This window comes from Populus trichocarpa, chromosome 15 (genome assembly GCF_000002775.5).
Source record: "Populus trichocarpa isolate Nisqually-1 chromosome 15, P.trichocarpa_v4.1, whole genome shotgun sequence".
NCBI lineage: Eukaryota > Viridiplantae > Streptophyta > Magnoliopsida > Malpighiales > Salicaceae > Populus > Populus trichocarpa.
In genome coordinates this window covers 3,652,809-3,671,834 of record NC_037299.2, presented here as the reverse complement: position 1 = coordinate 3,671,834, position 19,026 = coordinate 3,652,809, and the positions used below count along the sequence as shown (strand labels likewise).

Below are 19,026 nucleotides of genomic sequence, written 5' to 3'. Positions count from 1 at the left end.
CTTCGGCTAGTGTTTGGGTACCTTAGAACATGCTCTTGCTTCTTCATCCAACTCTAGGATTATGCAATTTCATGGCTCTCTTCAGGACCTTCGTTAAGATGATGATATTGTCACTCTCTACCTGTAAAAAGCTAAGGGATTATTTGACAAACTAGCTGCAGTGAACAGACCGATCTCCCTCACTGATTTCAACCTTTATTTTTTTCGGGGCCTTCGTGGTGAATTTCAAGATTTGGTTACAAGTCTGTCGACTAAAATTGAGCCTTTTGCGTAGTTTGAGCTCCATAGTCACCTGTCTACGCACGAGTTTTTACATTGGAGCTCTCTTCAATCCATTCCAACTATTGCATCACTGCTGCCCACACCTTCACACCCTCCATCTGCCTATGCTGCACAATGTACATTTGCTGGATTTAATGGCAGCAACTCCTCTTCTCATCGAGGTAGGGGAAGAAGAGGTTGGAGGGGACGTTCTCGCAGTAACTACAACCAATATAATGGTCAGCCTTACGGTGGAAATAGTGGGGGCTTCTTTTAGCAGAATACCTGTAACTATGATAGCAACTAGCAGCAGTAGAAGCCAGTAGGGCAGAACTAGTGGCCACAACAGATTAGATGCCAACTTTCCAGCATCTTTGGACACTCTGCACAATAATGTTCTCAGCTTGTGCATCATGGGAATCAAGCTTCGACCAACTTCTCCTTTAGTGATGCTTCAGCAGCAAATTTTATCACTTGGTTTCCTGACACGGATGCGAATCAACATGTTACTCTAAACATTGTCGGTATGACTCATGCAGAACCTTATCTCGGTAATGATCAATTATATGTTGGTGATGGTAAGAGACTTATTATATCTAATACAACTCATAATATTTTGCATACTCTAAAACGAACCTTTACTTTGTCTAATATCCTACATGTTCCGCAAATTAAAAAAGACTTTTATCTGTTCAACAATTTTGTCGAGAAAATTGTTTTTTTTTTAGTTTCACTTTCTCTGTTTTCTATTTCAAGGATCTCATAACCAAAACAGTTCTTCTTTTCGGTCAGAGTAAATATGGCCTCTATATTCTTTTTTAGTCCTTTGCCACGTGTATGCCCCAAGCTTTTCAATCCACTTCTGCTAATGTTTGGCATCGTCAACTCAGTCACCCAAGCTCTGGTGTTCTAAATCTCTTAGCGTCAAATAAAAAGGTTGTTTGTACTTCTCATCATTTAAATTTTCAATGTCAAGCGTGTCCATTAGAAAAATCATCTTGTCTGCCCTTAGGGCCTACAGGTCATAAAATGTGTGCTCCTCTTGAACTTGTTTTTAGTGATGTTTGGGGCCCTGCTCCTATGTTATCTTCGGATAGTTTTTGATATTTTGTTATTTTTGTGAATGCGCATACAAAATTTATCTAGTTTTATCCTTTTGTCGTCAAATCTGATGTTTTCAATGTGTTTCATCAATTTCAAGTCCTAGTTGAACGATAGTTCTCTTAGAAAATCAAATTTGTTCAAATTGATTGGGTGGTGAATATTGTAAACTAAATTCATTTTTTTAAAACCATTGGTATTCATCATCGCTTAATATGCCCATACACACATGAACATAATTGTACTATTGAGCGTCGTCATCGTCATATTGTCGAAACTGGTCTTACTCTTCTTGGTCATTGTAAGGCACCTTTAAAATTTTGGACATATGCTTTTGAAACCTCTGTTTACCTCATTAATCATATGCCACACTTGTTTTATGCAACAAATCTCCTTTTGAATGTCTGTTTCATTAGGCGCCTAATTATGCCTACTTATGTACTTTCAGGTGTCTATATTTTCCCTTTCTTTGACCTTATAATGCTCATAAGTTAGACTATATCTCCACTCTATGTGTGTTTTTAAGCTACAATTCATCTCATCTAGGATATTGTTGTCTCGATTTATCGTCTAATCGTATCTACATCTCTCGTCGTGTTCAATTTCATGAACAATTCTTTCTGTTTCTGGAGTCTGCCAATATTCTTGCATCCACCAGCCATACCCATCCACTTACCACTGTCACCCACCTCCCCTCCCTCACCATTTTTTTCAACCACAACCCCATCAGCCACACCACTTGCACCCTCTGACCCCTTACCACCATCTGCCTTCATATCTTTTAATCATTGTGCAGGTAAAGGGTCTGCAACACCGACATTATCTGTGCTTGCTTCTCCCCTAACTGTTGTCTCTCCAACACAATTATACAACTCTACCTTTCCACTCAGATCGTCTACTCGGTCTCTACCAGGTCTGGAACTCTGTGTTGATCTTTCTAGGTACTCTCTTCCACGACAGACATCCCTTGTCAGGTCCCCTGCTTCTCCAGCACCACATGGTGTGCGTCCTAGACAGTACAATCAACACCACTGTGGTCTCTATTTCCTCATCACAGACTTCAATCCCACGTGTAATGTCTCCTCCCACTCTCGAGCCTCTTAATTTTAAAGAGGCTGGCCATTTTATATGCTGGCATATTGTTATGAACTCTGAAATTGCAGCTTTACATGTCAATGATACTTGGTCCTTGGTACCATTTGATCCCTCAATGAATGTGGTTGGCTGCCAGTGGGTGTACAAAATTAAACGCTAAGCTGATGGTGCTATTGATCGCTACAAAGCTCGCTTGGTTACGCGAGGGTTCACTCAACAAGAAGGCATTGATTACTTAGAAACCTTCAGTTTTGTGGTTAAACCAACTATTACTAGACCAGAAAAATTATTGGTGCTCTTCAATATCTCACGTTTACTAGACCAGACATCTGTTATGCTGTAAATAGGGTCTATCAGTTTATGCATGCTTCTACTGAGACCTATTGGGCTGCTGTTAAACGTATCATGCGCTACTTGAAAGGTACGTCCTCTTTTGGCCTCCACCTTACTCGTGACTCCTCTTTCTCACTTCATGGCTTTACTGATGCTGATTGGGCGGGGAGTATTGATGATCGAAAATCTACTAGTGGATATATTGTCTTTCTTGGTACGACCCCTATTTCATGGAAATCTGGGAAGCAATGCACTGTTGCTCGTTCCTCTACTGAATTAGAGTATAAGGCTTTGACTGATGGTACTACTAAAGTTCTTTGGCTCCGTTATCTTCAATCAAATTTGTGTTTTTTTCCTAGTTCTGTTACTATTATCTAGTGCGATAATTTGGGTGCTACTTATCTGTATGCTACCCTGATTTTTCATGCTCGAACAAAACATGTTAAAGTTAATTATCACTTTGTTCGTGATCGAATAGCTAAAAGAGAGATTCAAATTCGCTTCATCTCCTCTAAAGATCAATTAGCAGATGTCCTTACAAAGCCACTCTCTCACTTTATTTTTTCTCTTATACATTCCAAGCTTCATGTGGATCACCCACCTTCAGCTTGAGGGGGAGTATTATGGAATGTATTGTAGAATAGAAATTATTGTATTATTGATATATTGACTTATCATGTGTAGTATGTTATACCGTAACACATGTATTGCCTTAATCATATAAATAACAGAGATGGCTACCTGATTCTATAAACCACTTAATTATCACAAACTAATTATCACAAACTATATTTCAACTATATGTATCATACAAAACTATTTGATGCACTCGTAAAAATTTAAGGAAAAAAACATGTAAAAGTAATTAAGTACATTAAATGCAGCGAGGCATTGACTAGTAGCTTAAGAAGACGATTAATTAGCAGGAGGGGAGATCATGAGGGGGGGGAAGCAAGCTTTGAGATGGTCCCTGACCATTTTGGACAATAAAGCCAGTTGCTAGACCCCATGAAGTATGTTGCTCAAGGTGACAATGTACGAACCAAACTCCTGGATTATCTGCCTTGATCCTAATAGCAGCCCATCCCCCACTTGGAACTGCCACTGTGTTCCTTTCTGGAGGATCGACAAGATTGTATCTTTTCGGATCCCTGGCTTCGTTGAAGTTTCCAAATCCACTCCCAACAATGAAGAAGTTGTGACCATGGACATGAATTGGATGGTTCTCCAAATTAAGAAAACTTGTGTCTTGCAACACAATTTCTATGTTTGTGCCATAAGGCAGTACTAAAAGTTTCGTGCCGAATTTCGTGTTCATGTTTTGAGTCAATGGATGCCCACCAGTATAATCAAAATTATTTGGTGGTTTTTGTGGGAAATCAGAGGAGAAACTACTGGTGGTGAGGTTCTTGTAATAGCTTTCCAATATTGAGATGGAAGGGCGAACGAATGATTGGTTGTTCATTGAAGCGAAGAAACTCTTGCCCTTTAAGCCCAAGCAGGTTTTGTTTTCTGGACAGTCTTGAAGGTTAAGACTTATAGTTGTTATCACTCGTTTGTCAATTGTTTTAGGCACATTACATGGGTACTGAGGAGATGCAAGACTTTTAATCTTGTCCGAAAATTTTGTGGCAAATGCAGTGTCTTCCATTGCTGGAAGGTTGTGAAGTCTAAGGCTGCTCGGATCAACTGGGGATTTTCCTTTCCAGGTCCTTGCATTTTTGTACCTCAAGAAGCCGATTGTGGTGGAGTTGTTGAAGGGGAACACAGAGGTAAGATAAGGCCTTGCTGCCATGACAAACATGCCTGTGAAGTCTGGAACTTGGTTTGCAGTCATTAAAACAGTAGTGGTCTGTCCAGGAGCAATCATAATGGAAGTGGTTGCGAAGGGTTTAGTGTAGACTGCATCAACCTCCACTACTGTCAACGTATGTTTCGCTATCGCAAAGAAGAGCTCATTTGTTAGAGCTGCATTGATGATCCTAAGCAAATAGGTCTTGCCATATTCCACCGTCTGAATAAAAGTATCTGCAAAATAAAATTAGCAAACTAACCATTTCAGGTCATCTTCATTTTTTGTAGTGCTAAGAAATGTAAAGAGAGACAGTGGTCTTACAATTACCTTGGTTAGAGCAAGGATAGAGAGGTCCTGGTAATCCATTTATGGTGTAGGCATTGGAACTGTCTGGCCCTCCTCCTGTTAACAGCATTGTTTTTTCAATTTCATCTGGATCCCCATTCCACCATTCTCCTGCATTTTATTACACATAAAACACGTCAAGAATTAACTAACAATATTAGACACTCGTCTGTGTCTCTCTATCTTCTTTGAAAAGAGTAAACATTTAATTATTACCAAAAATGATGGGGATTTCAGCTTGAATTGGGTGTGAGAATGGATATGGGATGCGAGGGTAGATGATTAAAGCACCGTAAACAGATGCCCTTTGCCAAGCATAGTGAGCATGCCATAGTAGTGTCCCTCTTTGGCCAGTAACAGTGAACTTGTAGGTGTAGGACTGGCCTCCTCTGATGGGGCATTGGGTAATGTAAGCTGGTCCATCAGCCCATCCTGTTCTTAGCTGCCTTACACCATGCCTGTTACGTTCAAATTTCGAACACAAACATGAACTTGTTTGTCAAACGTGTCAGATAAACTTCAATACATGTGTTGCGTAAGAAAATGCCGGTTGTCATACCATAAAGGTGGTAGTGTTTGTTCTTTGTATTATATAGTAATTTAAATTTTATTTTGATAACATTAGTTGTTAAATTTTTAGATTAAATGAGTTCTTTAACATATTATCAAAGTCTTAATGATTAAATAGTCATGAGTTCGAATCTTACCTTCCTTATTTATTTGATAAAAATTAAGTATAAGGTATTATGAATCTATATAAGTTTTAAGTTTAGAAAGCTTTCATTTAAAAATAATATTATAAATTAATATAAATTATATCTTAATATTTTATATAAGAATTTAAATTTTTATATTAAAAATCAAGGGAGAGGAAGACAGGAAGGCCAACAAGATTACTGAACCAACTAGTCGATAGAAAGAGTCTTAGTGATTAGTTTATTCCGCATGTGCACATATGTTTTTCAAATAAACACTCCTTTTTACCCTTGTAATTTATTACAAGATCTCAACTTCAGTTGGTATTGTTAATCTTAGTTTTACCGTTTAAACATCACAAACTCTTTCCTATTTTCTTGTAATAACGACGATGCTGGTGATGATATGAATAGTAATAGTTTTTTTTTTTTTACTTGAGAATGATTCATTAAGACAACCACCCAAATCTATCACTTACCCTATGGTTCGGTTCAATAATTTAATAAATCATTTTAGGGTTTAAACTTGATACCTTTCCCTATGCAACAAAACTGCAAGGTTCTTTTGGGTTATTACTTTGTGTCTAATTGGTATTATGGTATATAGTGCATATATTTTGTTGAAAATACTTCAAAATAACATTTGTTTTTCATTTTTTTATGTTAATATATTAAAATAAAATAAAAACATTAAAAAAAATTAATTTAATATTTTTTCAAGGTATATCTACTTTTTAAAAAAAAAATCAAAAATAAAAATTACCATTCTTTCAAACAGACGTTGTTTTTTCAATGAGAGAAGCATCTGCTGCAGCCAAAATGATGACAACATGACAGCATACAGTGCCACTCTTAGCATATAGTTAAAAAATAGTTGCTTATACGGATATTGGAAAATATGAATTAGACTAGGATGGATCCAAACTCACCAATGAAGGGTAGTATTCTGAGCAATCCGATTTTTGACCTTAATCTCAACGTTATCACCTTCATGAACAGCTATGGTTGGGCCTGGATACTGCCCGTTCACCATTAGAAGCTGCTTCGTTGTGCACAAACGTGTCACCTTCTTCCACTCAACCTGAAAACGTTGTATTAAATTTGCGTGTTTATACATATATATATCATTCCTATAAGTCTACTTGTTGGTTGAAAAGGCTACTAAGAGAGGTTTAATATCTCTAAGATATGTGTATGGCTTACATTAAATTGAAACCTTCTAGTTGTTTCTGAAGAACAACACGGTAACGCCGCGGCGATTATAGCTAGTGATGCTAGCAAAATACCATAATGTTTGCGCACGGCCTCCATTGCTGCCACTCCTAGATGGTCTATGAACTAGAGCACAACAGCCTACACAAGTTACAAAAAACATTCACGCACCCAGGAGATATATATACAGGTAGAAAGTTTGCGATTCTCTAATACTTTAAAACCTACTTATATCAATTCAATACAAGGACAGGATTTTCTGATGCTGCGGTAGGTGAATAGTGGCAGTCGCCCAACGACATTTCTAGCAGAGCTTAATTGAAATTCCACCACAAATTTGTTCGATGGGCTTAACTTTTCTATGGCAACGAAGATCACCATCAGCATCAAACCCAACACTATGACTATTATTTTCTTAATTTCATTCCTACTCCCTTGTCACTTAGCACACTAACTGGATTCTTAATAAAGATCAAAAGTTAGGTGGGTTGGTGTGAGTTCGAATCGAGCCAGGAGTGGACTAGTCCAGTATCTTTTGGTTTGCCACGACAGCACAAATTCGTTGTAGTTTCCTACAAGATTGGTGTTGATGTAAGTTGGGGGCTAGAAAGGAGAAGAGAATATATTTTTAAAACATAAAAACAAATAGAAATAGTCTATGTCGAAATCACTCAGGTAGCTAACGCCATTACACACCGATAGATCCAATATCAGTAATGCTATAATCATCACTAAAGTCAATAACAATTGTTGACTGTTATCGTGAATATACTACAATAGGATTTTCATACTATGACTTTTAAGAAAATGCCGCTAGCTCAAAGTCGATTTTGTGACATGCCGTGAATGTAATATGATAGTCAGATGAATAATTGAGTGCCGTTATATATATATATAAAAAAAAAAAAAAAAAAAAACTTCTTGAATATCATTACACCTCTTGCAACTCATCATCCTGAACATTATCATACTAATTAAAAATAAATTCATGGCGACTTTATTTCTTGAGGGTTGCCACACGCAAACCATATCACTTCAGGTATTTTGCAACACACATAAAATTCAATAATAACATGCTACAAATTATACAAAAAAAACAAAAAAAAATTGTTTTGGATCCAAAAATGACTTTTGAAAGCTGCTGAAATGGAGCTGATTTCTACGGTGGTTTTAGGGCTTGGGATGGGGATGATTAGTGGCTGCTACTGGTAACTGAGCATATTCTTACAAAATCACAATACATACTCTTGTGATTAAAACAAGCTATATTAAAGTATAATACCATTTTGATTGAGATTGAAAGTGTGATAGTGATTATATTTTAAAGTGTTTTTTTACTTGAAAATATATTAAAATAATATTTTTTTATTTTTAAAAATTATTTTTAACATCAATATATCAAAATAAACTACAACTATCAAAAAAACATTATTTAAAATAAAAAATTTAATATTTTTGAAACTAAAAAACAAACAAAATATCAGCTGGAACCAGTCAAATATCTATGGCTTTTCCATCAATTTCTATTGTTCAGGGGTAAATTCTTATATGCTGTCTTTCCAAGAGCTATTCTTCCTTTTGCTTTGTCTCAATATGGCGTCCATAATTCCATATCGTTACCTGTTAAAAATGAAATCATGGTGTAGATGCCATCTTCATCTTGAAAGATTTCTAAAAGGGTTTTGAAATTAAATAGCTTTGCTCTCATTTGAATGTAAATAAAAAAAAACTATAAATAAACTGTAATTTAATTAGTACTAACTAGCTAATTGAACCGTGATTTAGTCAGAAAAAAAAATATTAACACAAAAAATAAAATACCATGATTTATTTTATCTTACCCGTGAAAATTTTGGAAGATTTGAAATAAGAGTAGGAGAGACATCTCTTTAATTAAAACTCTTTTTATTTTAGAAATATGCTTTATCTTTCACTTAACTTTTTTTTTTTTTGCCTGAATATATTTTTTTTTATAAATTATAATAATTTTGAAATGAATGCATTCAGAAAATATCAAAACAATAAACCGGATGCACATTATCATGGAAAACTCTTTGATCATAGCGTCAAAACTGGCCCAACACAACGAGTAAACTTGGAGACCACCCCAACCTAACCTCATGCTTGGCTTAGGTTTTAAATTGAACCAAGAGGGACTTGACCTGATGTGATCTAGTCGACCTAACGAGTTCAAATTTGACCCGGTTAAAACCCAGTTTTATATCAAAGATTAAAATTTTTCAAAATGGTGTAGTTAGAACCCTTTCCTTTTATATAATAAGACAAAGCCATGTTGAATTGACTCGAGTTAACTAGTCAAACTCATAACCTGGATGATGCGTATTAGTTTATGACATTAACGAATCTAATTGAGGTGTTGATCAAGTCCATTGCAAGTCCAAGGACTGAATTGACTAAAGAGGTTGTTTTAGGTTCAATGTTTCCTATCGTCTGGTTTTATGATATTAAAGAGAGACTTCTCTTTAATTTAAATCTCTTTTTATTCTTAGCACCATGCTCTATCTTTCACTTAACTCTTTTTTTGCCTGAATATATGTTTTTTTTAATTATAATAATTTTGATAACAATGCATTAAAAAAATCATAACAATAAACTGGATGTACATTGTTATGGAAAACTCTTTAATGGTGGTGTCAAAATTGACCCAGCCCAACGAGAACTTGAAGACCACCCCAACACCAAAGTCACGGCAACTTTGGTTTTTGTCTTAGTATGTTTAGGTTTTTTAAACATTACATTTGTTATTTTATAGGCTTAGTTGGCCTATTTGTTTTAGCTACAACTCAAAGCCTATTTGAAATTAACTTATGTTTGGTTTTAATTGTTTTTAGCTATAGCACAAGACTTGTTTGGGCTTAATAGTTTCTTTAGAATTTCAGGTTTGATCATCTATTTTGAATCAATTTTGTAAGTGGGTATAAATCAGTTCACTAGGATAGATCTATTAGGTTATTTTTCTTTGGAGTATAAAAACTTAATGTAAGACACTTTTTTTATTTAGAATTGATAATATTATTGCTTCTGAATTTATTCAACTTAGGTGAGAAAGGTTCTTGCATTCTTTAGTTCTCTTAAAAACTAAATTGATTTATCAAAGATTAAGTGGTTTTATGGTATCTTCTTATACTTCTCGTCACAAATTAGTATTCGTCAGGTAGGGGTTTTTATTCTAATAGTATTGATGCCTTGGGATAGGTTTTCATTGTGTCACTCATATCGAACCTATTTCAACTTTTCAGGATTCGTTGTTAATCTTTTTGGAATATATTTTTTATTTGATTATACTATAATAAAAATCAACCCAATAAAATTTAAGAAAAAATACTCATCGTGAAAGGCCACACAAAAAAAGTGTTTACTAATGTTATAAAAATGAATGTTATAAAATGAAATCAAAGTCGATTTAATCAAATAATATCCAAAGAACATTTAGCGATCAAATAAATTAAAAAAAAAACTAATGAAAGGTTGTACAAAAAAAAGTGCTTTCTAATGTTATAATATGAGAAAAGATGCTATTTAATCAAAAATATTCAAAAAAAATTATATAGTGGTCAAATAAATAAATAAATAAAACACTATGAAGTACTGTAAAAAAAGAGCACTCACCAATATATATATAAAAAAGGCTATGATCTAATTAAGTCAAAATAACAAAGTGAAAATTTAATGGAATTTGATAAAAATAAATATTAAAATATTTTTTAATTAATATATTTTAATGGTTTTTAATTAAAAAAATCTAGAAAAAAAAAAGCTAACAACAAAACAAGTAAATTGTGTGGCCTTAGGTGGGCCTACGTGTTTAGCCCACAAACAAGGCCTAGCCCATACGTCATGCCTCTTTTTTTTCTTTATAATATAATCCACCTCCTTTTGTTTTATTTAAAAAATAATAATAGGTGAAACTTTACCTTCTAATTTTCCTCTAGCCATTTAAGGTGGAAGGAAATTTAGGCTCCACTCTTTGGTGCCCAAATAAACATATTTCTCATCTAAAACCACCTACAAAAATACCCTATAAACCTCAACAAACTCATAAATAACCTCAAAACAACCTTTAATTTATTAGAAAACCAAAAATCAACTCGAAATGAAAAAGAATTCACATGCCCCAATCTAAATTTCCAAGCGATATCATGGGTTAAAAACACTAAATAAAATTTATCTCATCAAATGAAACTCGTTGACACCAATATCAACCATTTTTTGTTGTTGTGGTGTAGAGAACCAATGACTTTCTCTCTTCTTATATGTTTAAAAGTGATTTTCTCTCGGATCTCTCAAACCTAAGGACTAAAATATGAACAAAATGATGTTTTGTACCAAAACAAAATAGTATCAAACTAAGGGACCAGAATTGAATTTGGCCAAAATTTTAAGGCAAAAAATGTTAAAGAAATGCCCTTTAAACAATATTGAAAGAAAAAAAAGTTGAATCTCTCTCATTGTTAATTTTGGTCCCCAATTTGTTTTTCAAGCAACAAAACTAATTTTTTTCATTTGAAATCAAGCATTAACCCAACATCGAGATTTTCATTTACAAGGGCCTGTTTGGAAATGGTTGCGGTTGCTTTTCAAAGTGTTTTTTACTCAGAAAAGCGTTAAAATAATGTTTTTTTATATTTTAAAAATTATTTTTGATATTAGCACATCAAAATGATCTAAAAACACCAAAAACATATTAATTTAAAGCAAAGAAAAAAAATAAAAAAAAATCAAATTTTTTCATAAGCGCTTTTGAAACGCAAAAACAAATAGAGCATTAGAAAACCTTTTAGAAAGTAAACTGAAAAAAATAATCAAGCTAAATCCCCATTCAACACAATATACAAGGACAAAATTAAAAAAAAAAGTTTGATGACTAAGTGGAATAAAATTAAAGGATAAAAAAGAAAATACTATTATAATTCACAGTGTTCCCCTAGATACAGAGAAAGAACAATACATACGCTATACCTTTTTAGGTTTTTGTTAATTTTTTATATATATAAAAGATATCAAGTTTTAATCTCTTTTATACAATATTTTGAATTTGAGTTTCATCTTAATCAATTAATTACCACTGTTAAAAAGAAAGAAAAAAAAACTCATACAGTACCATTTGGAAAAATACTAAAGGTGAATGAAAAGTTAATTTAGCTCAAGACTCCAATTACTATTTATTGTAACTGTGATTTGATGAAATTTTCTTAGCTCAGAAAACTTTTTAACTAGGCATGGCGGGTAAAATGATCTTTTTAATATGATATAATTATTTTTTATAAATGGTATAGGGTTAGATTGGCCATTTGATTTTATTTTATTTTCATAGTAAAAATATGAATTTAACTCTAGAATAAAAAAAAAATATCATGCTTACAAATTATATAAGGTTAGATTGGTATAATGTTTTTAAATAGTGTAATTACTTTGATATTTTTAAAGTAAAAACCAACTTAATTCTCTTATAGGAGTTTTTTTTGTCATCTTTCATTGGTTTTATTATATATTTAAAGATTGTTGGGTACTTTTTATAATTAATATATATTAAATATAATTTAAAAAACATGTTAAGATGGTGTTTGATAGGTCTTAGCACCTTAATCTACACGTGTTTCAAGATTGATGTTAGTTTATTAGTCAGGTTCTAGATTTGCTTCTTAGAGATTACCAGTTTGAGTTACGCAAACCTTGGGGTTACTGGAAGCTTATATGATCATTAATTTCAGGACAGTAAAATTAATCAAGGTACGTATAAACTGACCCAGACATCAACATTAATAAAACTATATATATTTCGGTCTGACTCTGGCAAGAAACCTAGCAACACAAAAAGACCTGCCGAAGCTCTTTTCATTCAGCTTTTACTCTTTTAGACTATATACTTCTACCTTTTACGCTAGAAAGAGCTGAAATGTATCTTTCTTTGCAGAATCTCTCTGCAATTGTCAACTAGAATTTGTATCTTTTATCTTGAATTGTTTATTCTGAGAATTCTCATATCCTTCTTTTTAACCTTTTTAGTATTCCCTTCTCAAGCTCCTATCTTTTTCTCTATCCTTTATAGCACATTTTTGTTTCAGTCTCTTCTTTGGCTTCTTGCGTTATACTGCCATAATCGACCAAAATGGATGTAAGCTCTCTTGCCATTTCTCGGCTTCTTATTTTCAACCTCTCTCAGATTTTGCTTCTTTCTGTTGTTTTCTTTTATCCCTCTTTTTAATTTCAAGAAACTCTTTTCATTTGCCTTCAAATTTGATTTTTTTTTTTTTTTTTTTTGGTGTTTTGTCTTGATTAAGAATGGAGAAGAAGTGGACAAATACCAGCATTCGGAAACTGGGACCAGGCAAATGACCTTCCAATCACACTGTATTTTGAGTCTGCAAGACAGGCAGGATTGATTCAACACAGCACTAATTCCTCTGGAGAATGTGTTCATCGGTACATGCGTAGTGATCTACATGCTTCTGATTTCAACAAACCTTCTCGTTATCATGTTCCTCCCAGAAAGGTTCGTCCTTTATTTTGCTTCTTTTTTTTTTAAGAAAAAAAATTCTCTCTCTTCCCCATATACACACAAACACTGCTTTTATTTTACTTTTTTAGTGAATTTTTCTATGATCAAATTAATGGTTAAACTTTCATCCTAAAGCAAAATTAGATGCGAAGGGCGTCACTTGTTACAAAATACAAGGTTCAAGGGCTTGACTGCACATATTTGTAGTGTAAGGCTTAATGTGACAAAAATAGCATATTATAGGGATGAAAATAGAATGAACGATATCTACCAGCTCAACCAGCTTTTTAGAATGTTTTTCAAATAGCTTCTCGTCTATAAAAACATCAAATTAACATTTTTTTTACATGTTTTTCAATGATTTCAATGTATTTTTAAATTAAAAATCACTTTTGCAAACCATATAGTTATCAAAAACACATGTAAGAATAGTTACCGTGAAAAATTTATGGAGCTCAGACGCCATGGACTATGGAAGCTGCTGCATTTAAAGAATCTTCACCTTCATTCCATGATCGTCAACGGTGTTTCATGTGATATTATTAAGTCTTCAAAAATGTGTTAAATGTCTTAGGGCCATTCCTATTAATTTTCCCAGCACAGTACAAAAAATCCAGAACTGTTCACGAGAGGAGGATGAGTATAGTAAAGAGTATATTGATATTTGATTTGCTGGAAACAAGAAATTAATATAAAGCATCGATATAAAGTTCTAGCATGAATCTGCTTACATTAAAACAAGAAAAGAACATGTTTTCAGAAAAGCTACGGTACATGTTCCAATAATACATAGCCATGGGAAGAAGAATATAGAAGGTCAATAGTAGAGATTGTAGCCCAAAAAACAAAGAAAAATAGAAATATTTTCTTTTCGGTTCTATGGATGGCCAGATGTATTGTATTCCTAACAGGCAGGAATCAATTAAAGTGAAAAAAGATATATTTTCAAGGACAATCACTCTTGAGTCTTGATACCACCACCTTGAAGAAACTTTTAAATTTCTTTATCACTTCAACACATTTGCTCTTCTTTTTAAACTTAGCTATCATAACACTTTTAGAGCTTACTTACCGCATATCTTTGAAACATTTTGGTGATCTTGCAAGATGCTATCATGATAATTAGAATCACCTTGACTCATTCCCATGAATCTCGACCTTTCAAGTTTCAGAAAGAAAAAGCATAAATACTTCGACTCGTTATGGTTAGATTAGCGAGGCTAATCATGAAGCTATTGATCATTTGCTAAAGGGATATCAAGATCTTGGGATTTAGATTCTATAAACATAGAAATTGTTATCAAGTCATCATTATGAAAATAATGGCCGTGGTAACTCATTTTATTAAGATTAGCAAAGTCTTCACACGAGAAGCTTCCAAGCCCATAATTATAAATTAGAGAGACATTCATCCCCTAATTAATAAGTATCTACAGTCTTTGTTTCTGGGTCCTCCTCGTCAACTAGCAAGTTGCTATTTATTGCCCCAAAAAAATATTGCCTGAGAGGCTCGTATTGAATGGGCTTATGAGGGGATGAGACTAATACCACATAGGCTTTGTGATGCTTACCACAACGCCAAATGCTACCTCAATGCATAAGCCATAGCTGGTCGTCTGCATATTAATTTTGTTCTCTGTTTATCAAATTCTTATTGTTGAATGTTCATGTCAGTAAACTGGGATTTTTTTATGTTCTGTGTGCACAGTTTAGTATTTTTCCCAAAAAAAGAACATACATTATCAAACAATCAAAGGAAAATAATGTAATGAAACGAAAAGCTTGTCGGAAAATCTCTAGCCTCACTGCATTACTTTGCCTCGCCCAAAAACCACAAATTTGTACCAAGCTGTACTACGATTATCAGCACACAAAGCTTGTCGGAAAATCTCTAGCCTATTCACCACAAATTTGTACCAAGCTGTACTACGATTATCAGCACACAAAGCTTGTCGGAAAATCTCTAGCCTATTCAAGCATCACTAACATATGTAACAGACAAAACTATTTGATGCACTCGTAAAAATTTAAGGAAAAAAACATGTAAAAGTAATTAAGTACATTAAATGCAGCGAGGCATTGACTAGTAGCTTAAGAAGATGATTAATTAGCAGGAGGGGAGATCTTGAGGGGGGGGAAGCATGCTTTGAGATGGTCCCTGACCATTTTGGACAATAAAGCCAGTTGCTAGACCCCATGAAGTATGTTGCTCAAGGTGACAATGTATGAACCAAACTCCTGGATTATCTGCCTTGATCCTAATAGCAGCCCATCCCCCACTTGGAACTGCCACTGTATTCCTTTCTGGAGGATCGACAAGATTGTATCTTTTCGGATCCCTGGCCTCGTTGAAGTTTCCAAATCCACTCCCAACAATGAAGAAGTTGTGACCATGGACATGAATTGGATGGTTCTCCAAATTAACAAAACTTGTGTCTTGCAACACAATTTCTACGTTTGTGCCATAAGGCACTACTATAAGTTTCGTGCCGAATTTCGTGTTCATGTTTTGAGTCAATGGATCCCCACCAGTATAATCAAAATTATTTGGTGGTTTTTCTGGGAAATCAGAGGAGAAACTACCGGTGGTGAGGTTCTTGTAATAGCTTTCCAATATTGAGATGGAAGGGCGAACGAATGATTGGTTGTTCATTGAAGCGAAGAAACTCTTGCCCTTGTAGCCCGAGCAGGTTTTGTTTTCTGGACAGTCTTGAATGTTAAGACTTATAGTTGTTATCACTCGTTTGTCAATTGTTTTAGGCACATTACATGGGTACTGAGGAGATGCAAGACTTTTAATCTTGTCCGAAAATTTTGTGGCAAATGCAGTGTCTTCCATTGCTGGAAGGTTGTGAAGTTTAAGGCTGCTCGGATCAACTGGGGATTTTCCTTTCCAGGTCCTTGCATTTTTGTACCTCAAGAAGCCGATTGTGGTGGAGTTGTTGAAGGGGAACACAGAGGTAAGATAAGGCCTTGCTGCCATGACAAACATGCCTGTGAAGTCTGGAACTTGGTTTGCTGTCATTAAAACAGTAGTGGTTTGTCCAGGAGCAATCATAATGGAGGTGGTTGCGAAGGGTTTAGTGTAGACTGCATCAACCTCCACTACTGTCAACGTATGTTTCGCTATCGCAAAGAAGAGCTCATCCGCTAGAGCTGCATTGATGATCCTAAGCATGTAGGTCTTGCCATATTCCACCGTCTGAATATAAGTATCTGCAAAATAAAATTAGCAAATTAACCATTTCAGGTCATCTTCATTTTTTGTAGTACTAAGAAATGTAAAGAGAGACAGTGGTCTTGCAATTACCTTGATTAGAGCAAGGATAGAGAGGTCCTGGCAATCCATTGATGGTGTAGGCATTGGAACTGTCTGGCCCTGCTCCTGTTAACATCATTCTGTTTTCAACTTCATCTGGATCCCCATTCCACCATTCTCCTGCATTTTATTACACATAAAACACGTCAAGAATTAACTAACAATATTAGACACTCGTCTCTGTCTCTCTATCTTCTTTGATAAGAGTAAACATTTAATTATTACCAAAAATGATGGGGATTTCAGCTTGAATTGGGTGTGAGAATGGATATGGGATGCGAGGGTAGATGATGAAAGCACCGTAAACAGATGCCCTTTGCCAAGCATAGTGAGCATGCCATAGTAGAGTCCCTCTTTGGCCAGTAACAGTGAACTTGTAGGTGTAGGACTGGCCTCCTCTAATGGGGCATTGGGTAACGTAAGCTGGTCCATCAGCCCATCCTGTTCTTAGCTGCCTTACACCATGCCTGTTACGTTCAAATTTTGATCACAAACATGAACTAGTTTGTCAAACGTTTTTTTTTTTCCTCTTATTTTCTTGTAATAACGACGATGCTGGTGATAATAAGAACAATAACAGTTTTTAACGAGAGAAGCATCTGCTGCAGCCAAAATGATGACAACATGACAACATACAGTGCCACTCTTAGCATATGGTTAAAAAATAGTTGCATATACGGATATTGGAAAATATGAATTAGACTAGGATGCCAAACTCACCAATGAAGGGTAGTATTCTGAGCAATCTGATTTTTGACGTTAATCTCAACATTATCACCTTCATGAACAGCTATGGTTGGGCCTGGATACTGCCCATTCACCATTAGAAGTTGCTTCGTTGTGCACAAACGTGTCACCTGCTTCCACTCAACCTGAAAACGTACACAAATTTGTATTAAATTTGTGTGTTTATACATATATATATCATTCCTGTAAGTCTATTTATTGGTTGAAAAGGCTACTAAGAGAGACTTAATATCTCTAAGATATGTGTATGGCTTACATTAAATTGAAACCTTCTAGTTGTTTGTGAAGAACAACACGGTAACGCCGCGGCGATTATAGCTAGTGATGCTAGCAAAATACCATAATGTTTGCGCACACCCTCCATTGCTGCCGCTCCTAGATTGTCTATGAACTAGAGCACAATAGCCAGCACAAGTTACAAAAAACATTCACGCACCCAGGAGATATATATACAGGTAGAAAGTTTGCGATTCTCTAATATTTTAAAACTTAATTATATCATATATATATATATCAACTTTAATAATTCGATACAGGGACAGAATTTTATGATGCTGGATGCTTGGGTAGGTGAATAGTGGCCATCGCCCAACGACATTTCTAGCAGAGCTTAATTGAAATTCCACCAAAAATTTGTTCGATGGGCTAGCTTTGGCAGCTAAAATAAGATAATATAAACAGAGGCTTAACTTTTCTATGGCAATACAAGATCACCATCAGCTTCAAACCCAACACTATGACTATTATTTTCTTAATTTCATTCCTACTCCCTTGTCGCTTAGCACACTAATTGGATTCTTAATTAATAAAGATCAAAAGTTCGGTGGGTTGGTGTGAGTTCGAATCGAGCCAGGAGTGGACTAGTCCAGTATCTTTTGGTTTGCCACGACAGCACAAATTCGTTGTAGTTTCCTACAAGATTGGTGATGATGTAGGATGGTCAAAGTAAGTAGGGGAAACAGTGACCAGTGAGGAGAAGAAAATATTGAGTTGATGGCGACTTAGATGCCATCACTCACCCAATTAAAGGTAGTTAATGCAAACCATCTAGGTGGTGGCCCAGTGGTAAGAGTTTGGGACCAAGAGGTTTGCTCCCTCTGTGGTCTCAGGTTCAAGCCCTGTGGTTGCTCATATGATGGCCACTGGAGGCTTACATGGTCGTTCACTTCAGGGCCCATGGGATTAGTCGAGGTGCGCGCAAGCTGGCCCGGATACCCACGTTAAACTAAAAAAAAAAAAAAAGGTAGCTAATGCAACCCTGCGGATAATTAACCTACTCAGGTTTTTTTTTTCAGAATTTACAAACTTGAGTTTTTTAGGGTCACTAAAAACTTATTTGGTCACTAACTTCAGAATTCATGAGATTAGTTGAAATACATGCAAACTGACTCAGATACCCACGTTAATAAAAAAAATAGCTAATGCGAACCATGAGAGGTGTATCTTAACTAGTCGATTTTGGATTTGCTCCCCAGAAATCACCAGTTCGAGTGCTACAAACCTCATGGTCACTAAAAATTTACCTGATTGTTAATTTTAAAGACTCGAGAGATTAATCGAGTCGCATATAAACTCCCCAAACGGTTACTCTTGCACAAGTCTT

At 34.9% G+C, this 19,026-nt stretch overlaps 1 protein-coding gene and 1 long non-coding RNA gene across 4 annotated transcripts in view; one reads left to right on the top strand and one right to left on the bottom strand.

Moving 5' to 3' along the window:
* Window positions 1–16,570, top strand: part of LOC127904350 (uncharacterized) — a 39,167-nt gene extending 22,597 nt beyond the window's left edge. The window contains exons 2-3 of the long non-coding RNA XR_008057417.1: window positions 4,500–4,667; window positions 16,423–16,570. This is a non-coding gene — a long non-coding RNA (uncharacterized LOC127904350). The remainder of the gene's footprint in view (window positions 1–4,499; window positions 4,668–16,422) is intronic.
* LOC18105556 (laccase-1) lies at window positions 3,597–17,847 on the bottom strand. 3 transcript variants are annotated; one of them, XM_052447419.1, is made up of 6 exons: window positions 17,680–17,847; window positions 17,397–17,548; window positions 16,902–17,143; window positions 16,668–16,796; window positions 16,458–16,573; window positions 3,597–4,702 (listed from the first exon to the last, which is right to left on the bottom strand). In XM_052447419.1, the coding sequence occupies exons 1-6, from the start codon at window positions 17,785–17,787 to the stop codon at window positions 3,710–3,712; spliced, it is 1,740 nt and encodes a 579-aa protein (XP_052303379.1). In that variant the 5' UTR covers window positions 17,788–17,847; the 3' UTR covers window positions 3,597–3,709. The 3 variants fall into 3 exon arrangements, with proteins under 3 accessions (XP_052303379.1, XP_006374192.2, XP_002322091.4); XM_006374130.3 differs by lacking the exons at window positions 16,458–16,573; window positions 16,668–16,796; window positions 16,902–17,143; window positions 17,397–17,548; window positions 17,680–17,847 and adding exons at window positions 4,913–5,041; window positions 5,147–5,388; window positions 6,555–6,706; window positions 6,829–7,037 and having other exon boundaries at window positions 3,597–4,818; XM_002322055.4 differs by lacking the exon at window positions 3,597–4,702 and having other exon boundaries at window positions 15,140–16,573.
* Between the last annotated feature and the right edge of the window lie 1,179 nt (window positions 17,848–19,026).

Bases quoted from the DNA above. Each gene is read 5' to 3' on its own strand.
- LOC18105556 (XM_052447419.1), bottom strand. From the start codon at position 17,787: ATGGAGGGTGTGCGCAAACATTATGGTATTTTGCTAGCATCACTAGCT. The intron at 16,797-16,901 runs GTAATAATTAAA...AATAAAATGCAG, and splicing joins TGAAATCCCCATCATTTTTG to GAGAATGGTGGAATGGGGAT. The intron at 4,703-16,457 runs GTTGATGCAGTC...ACAGTAGTGGAG, and splicing joins ATACGTTGACAGTAGTGGAG to GTTGATGCAGTCTACACTAA.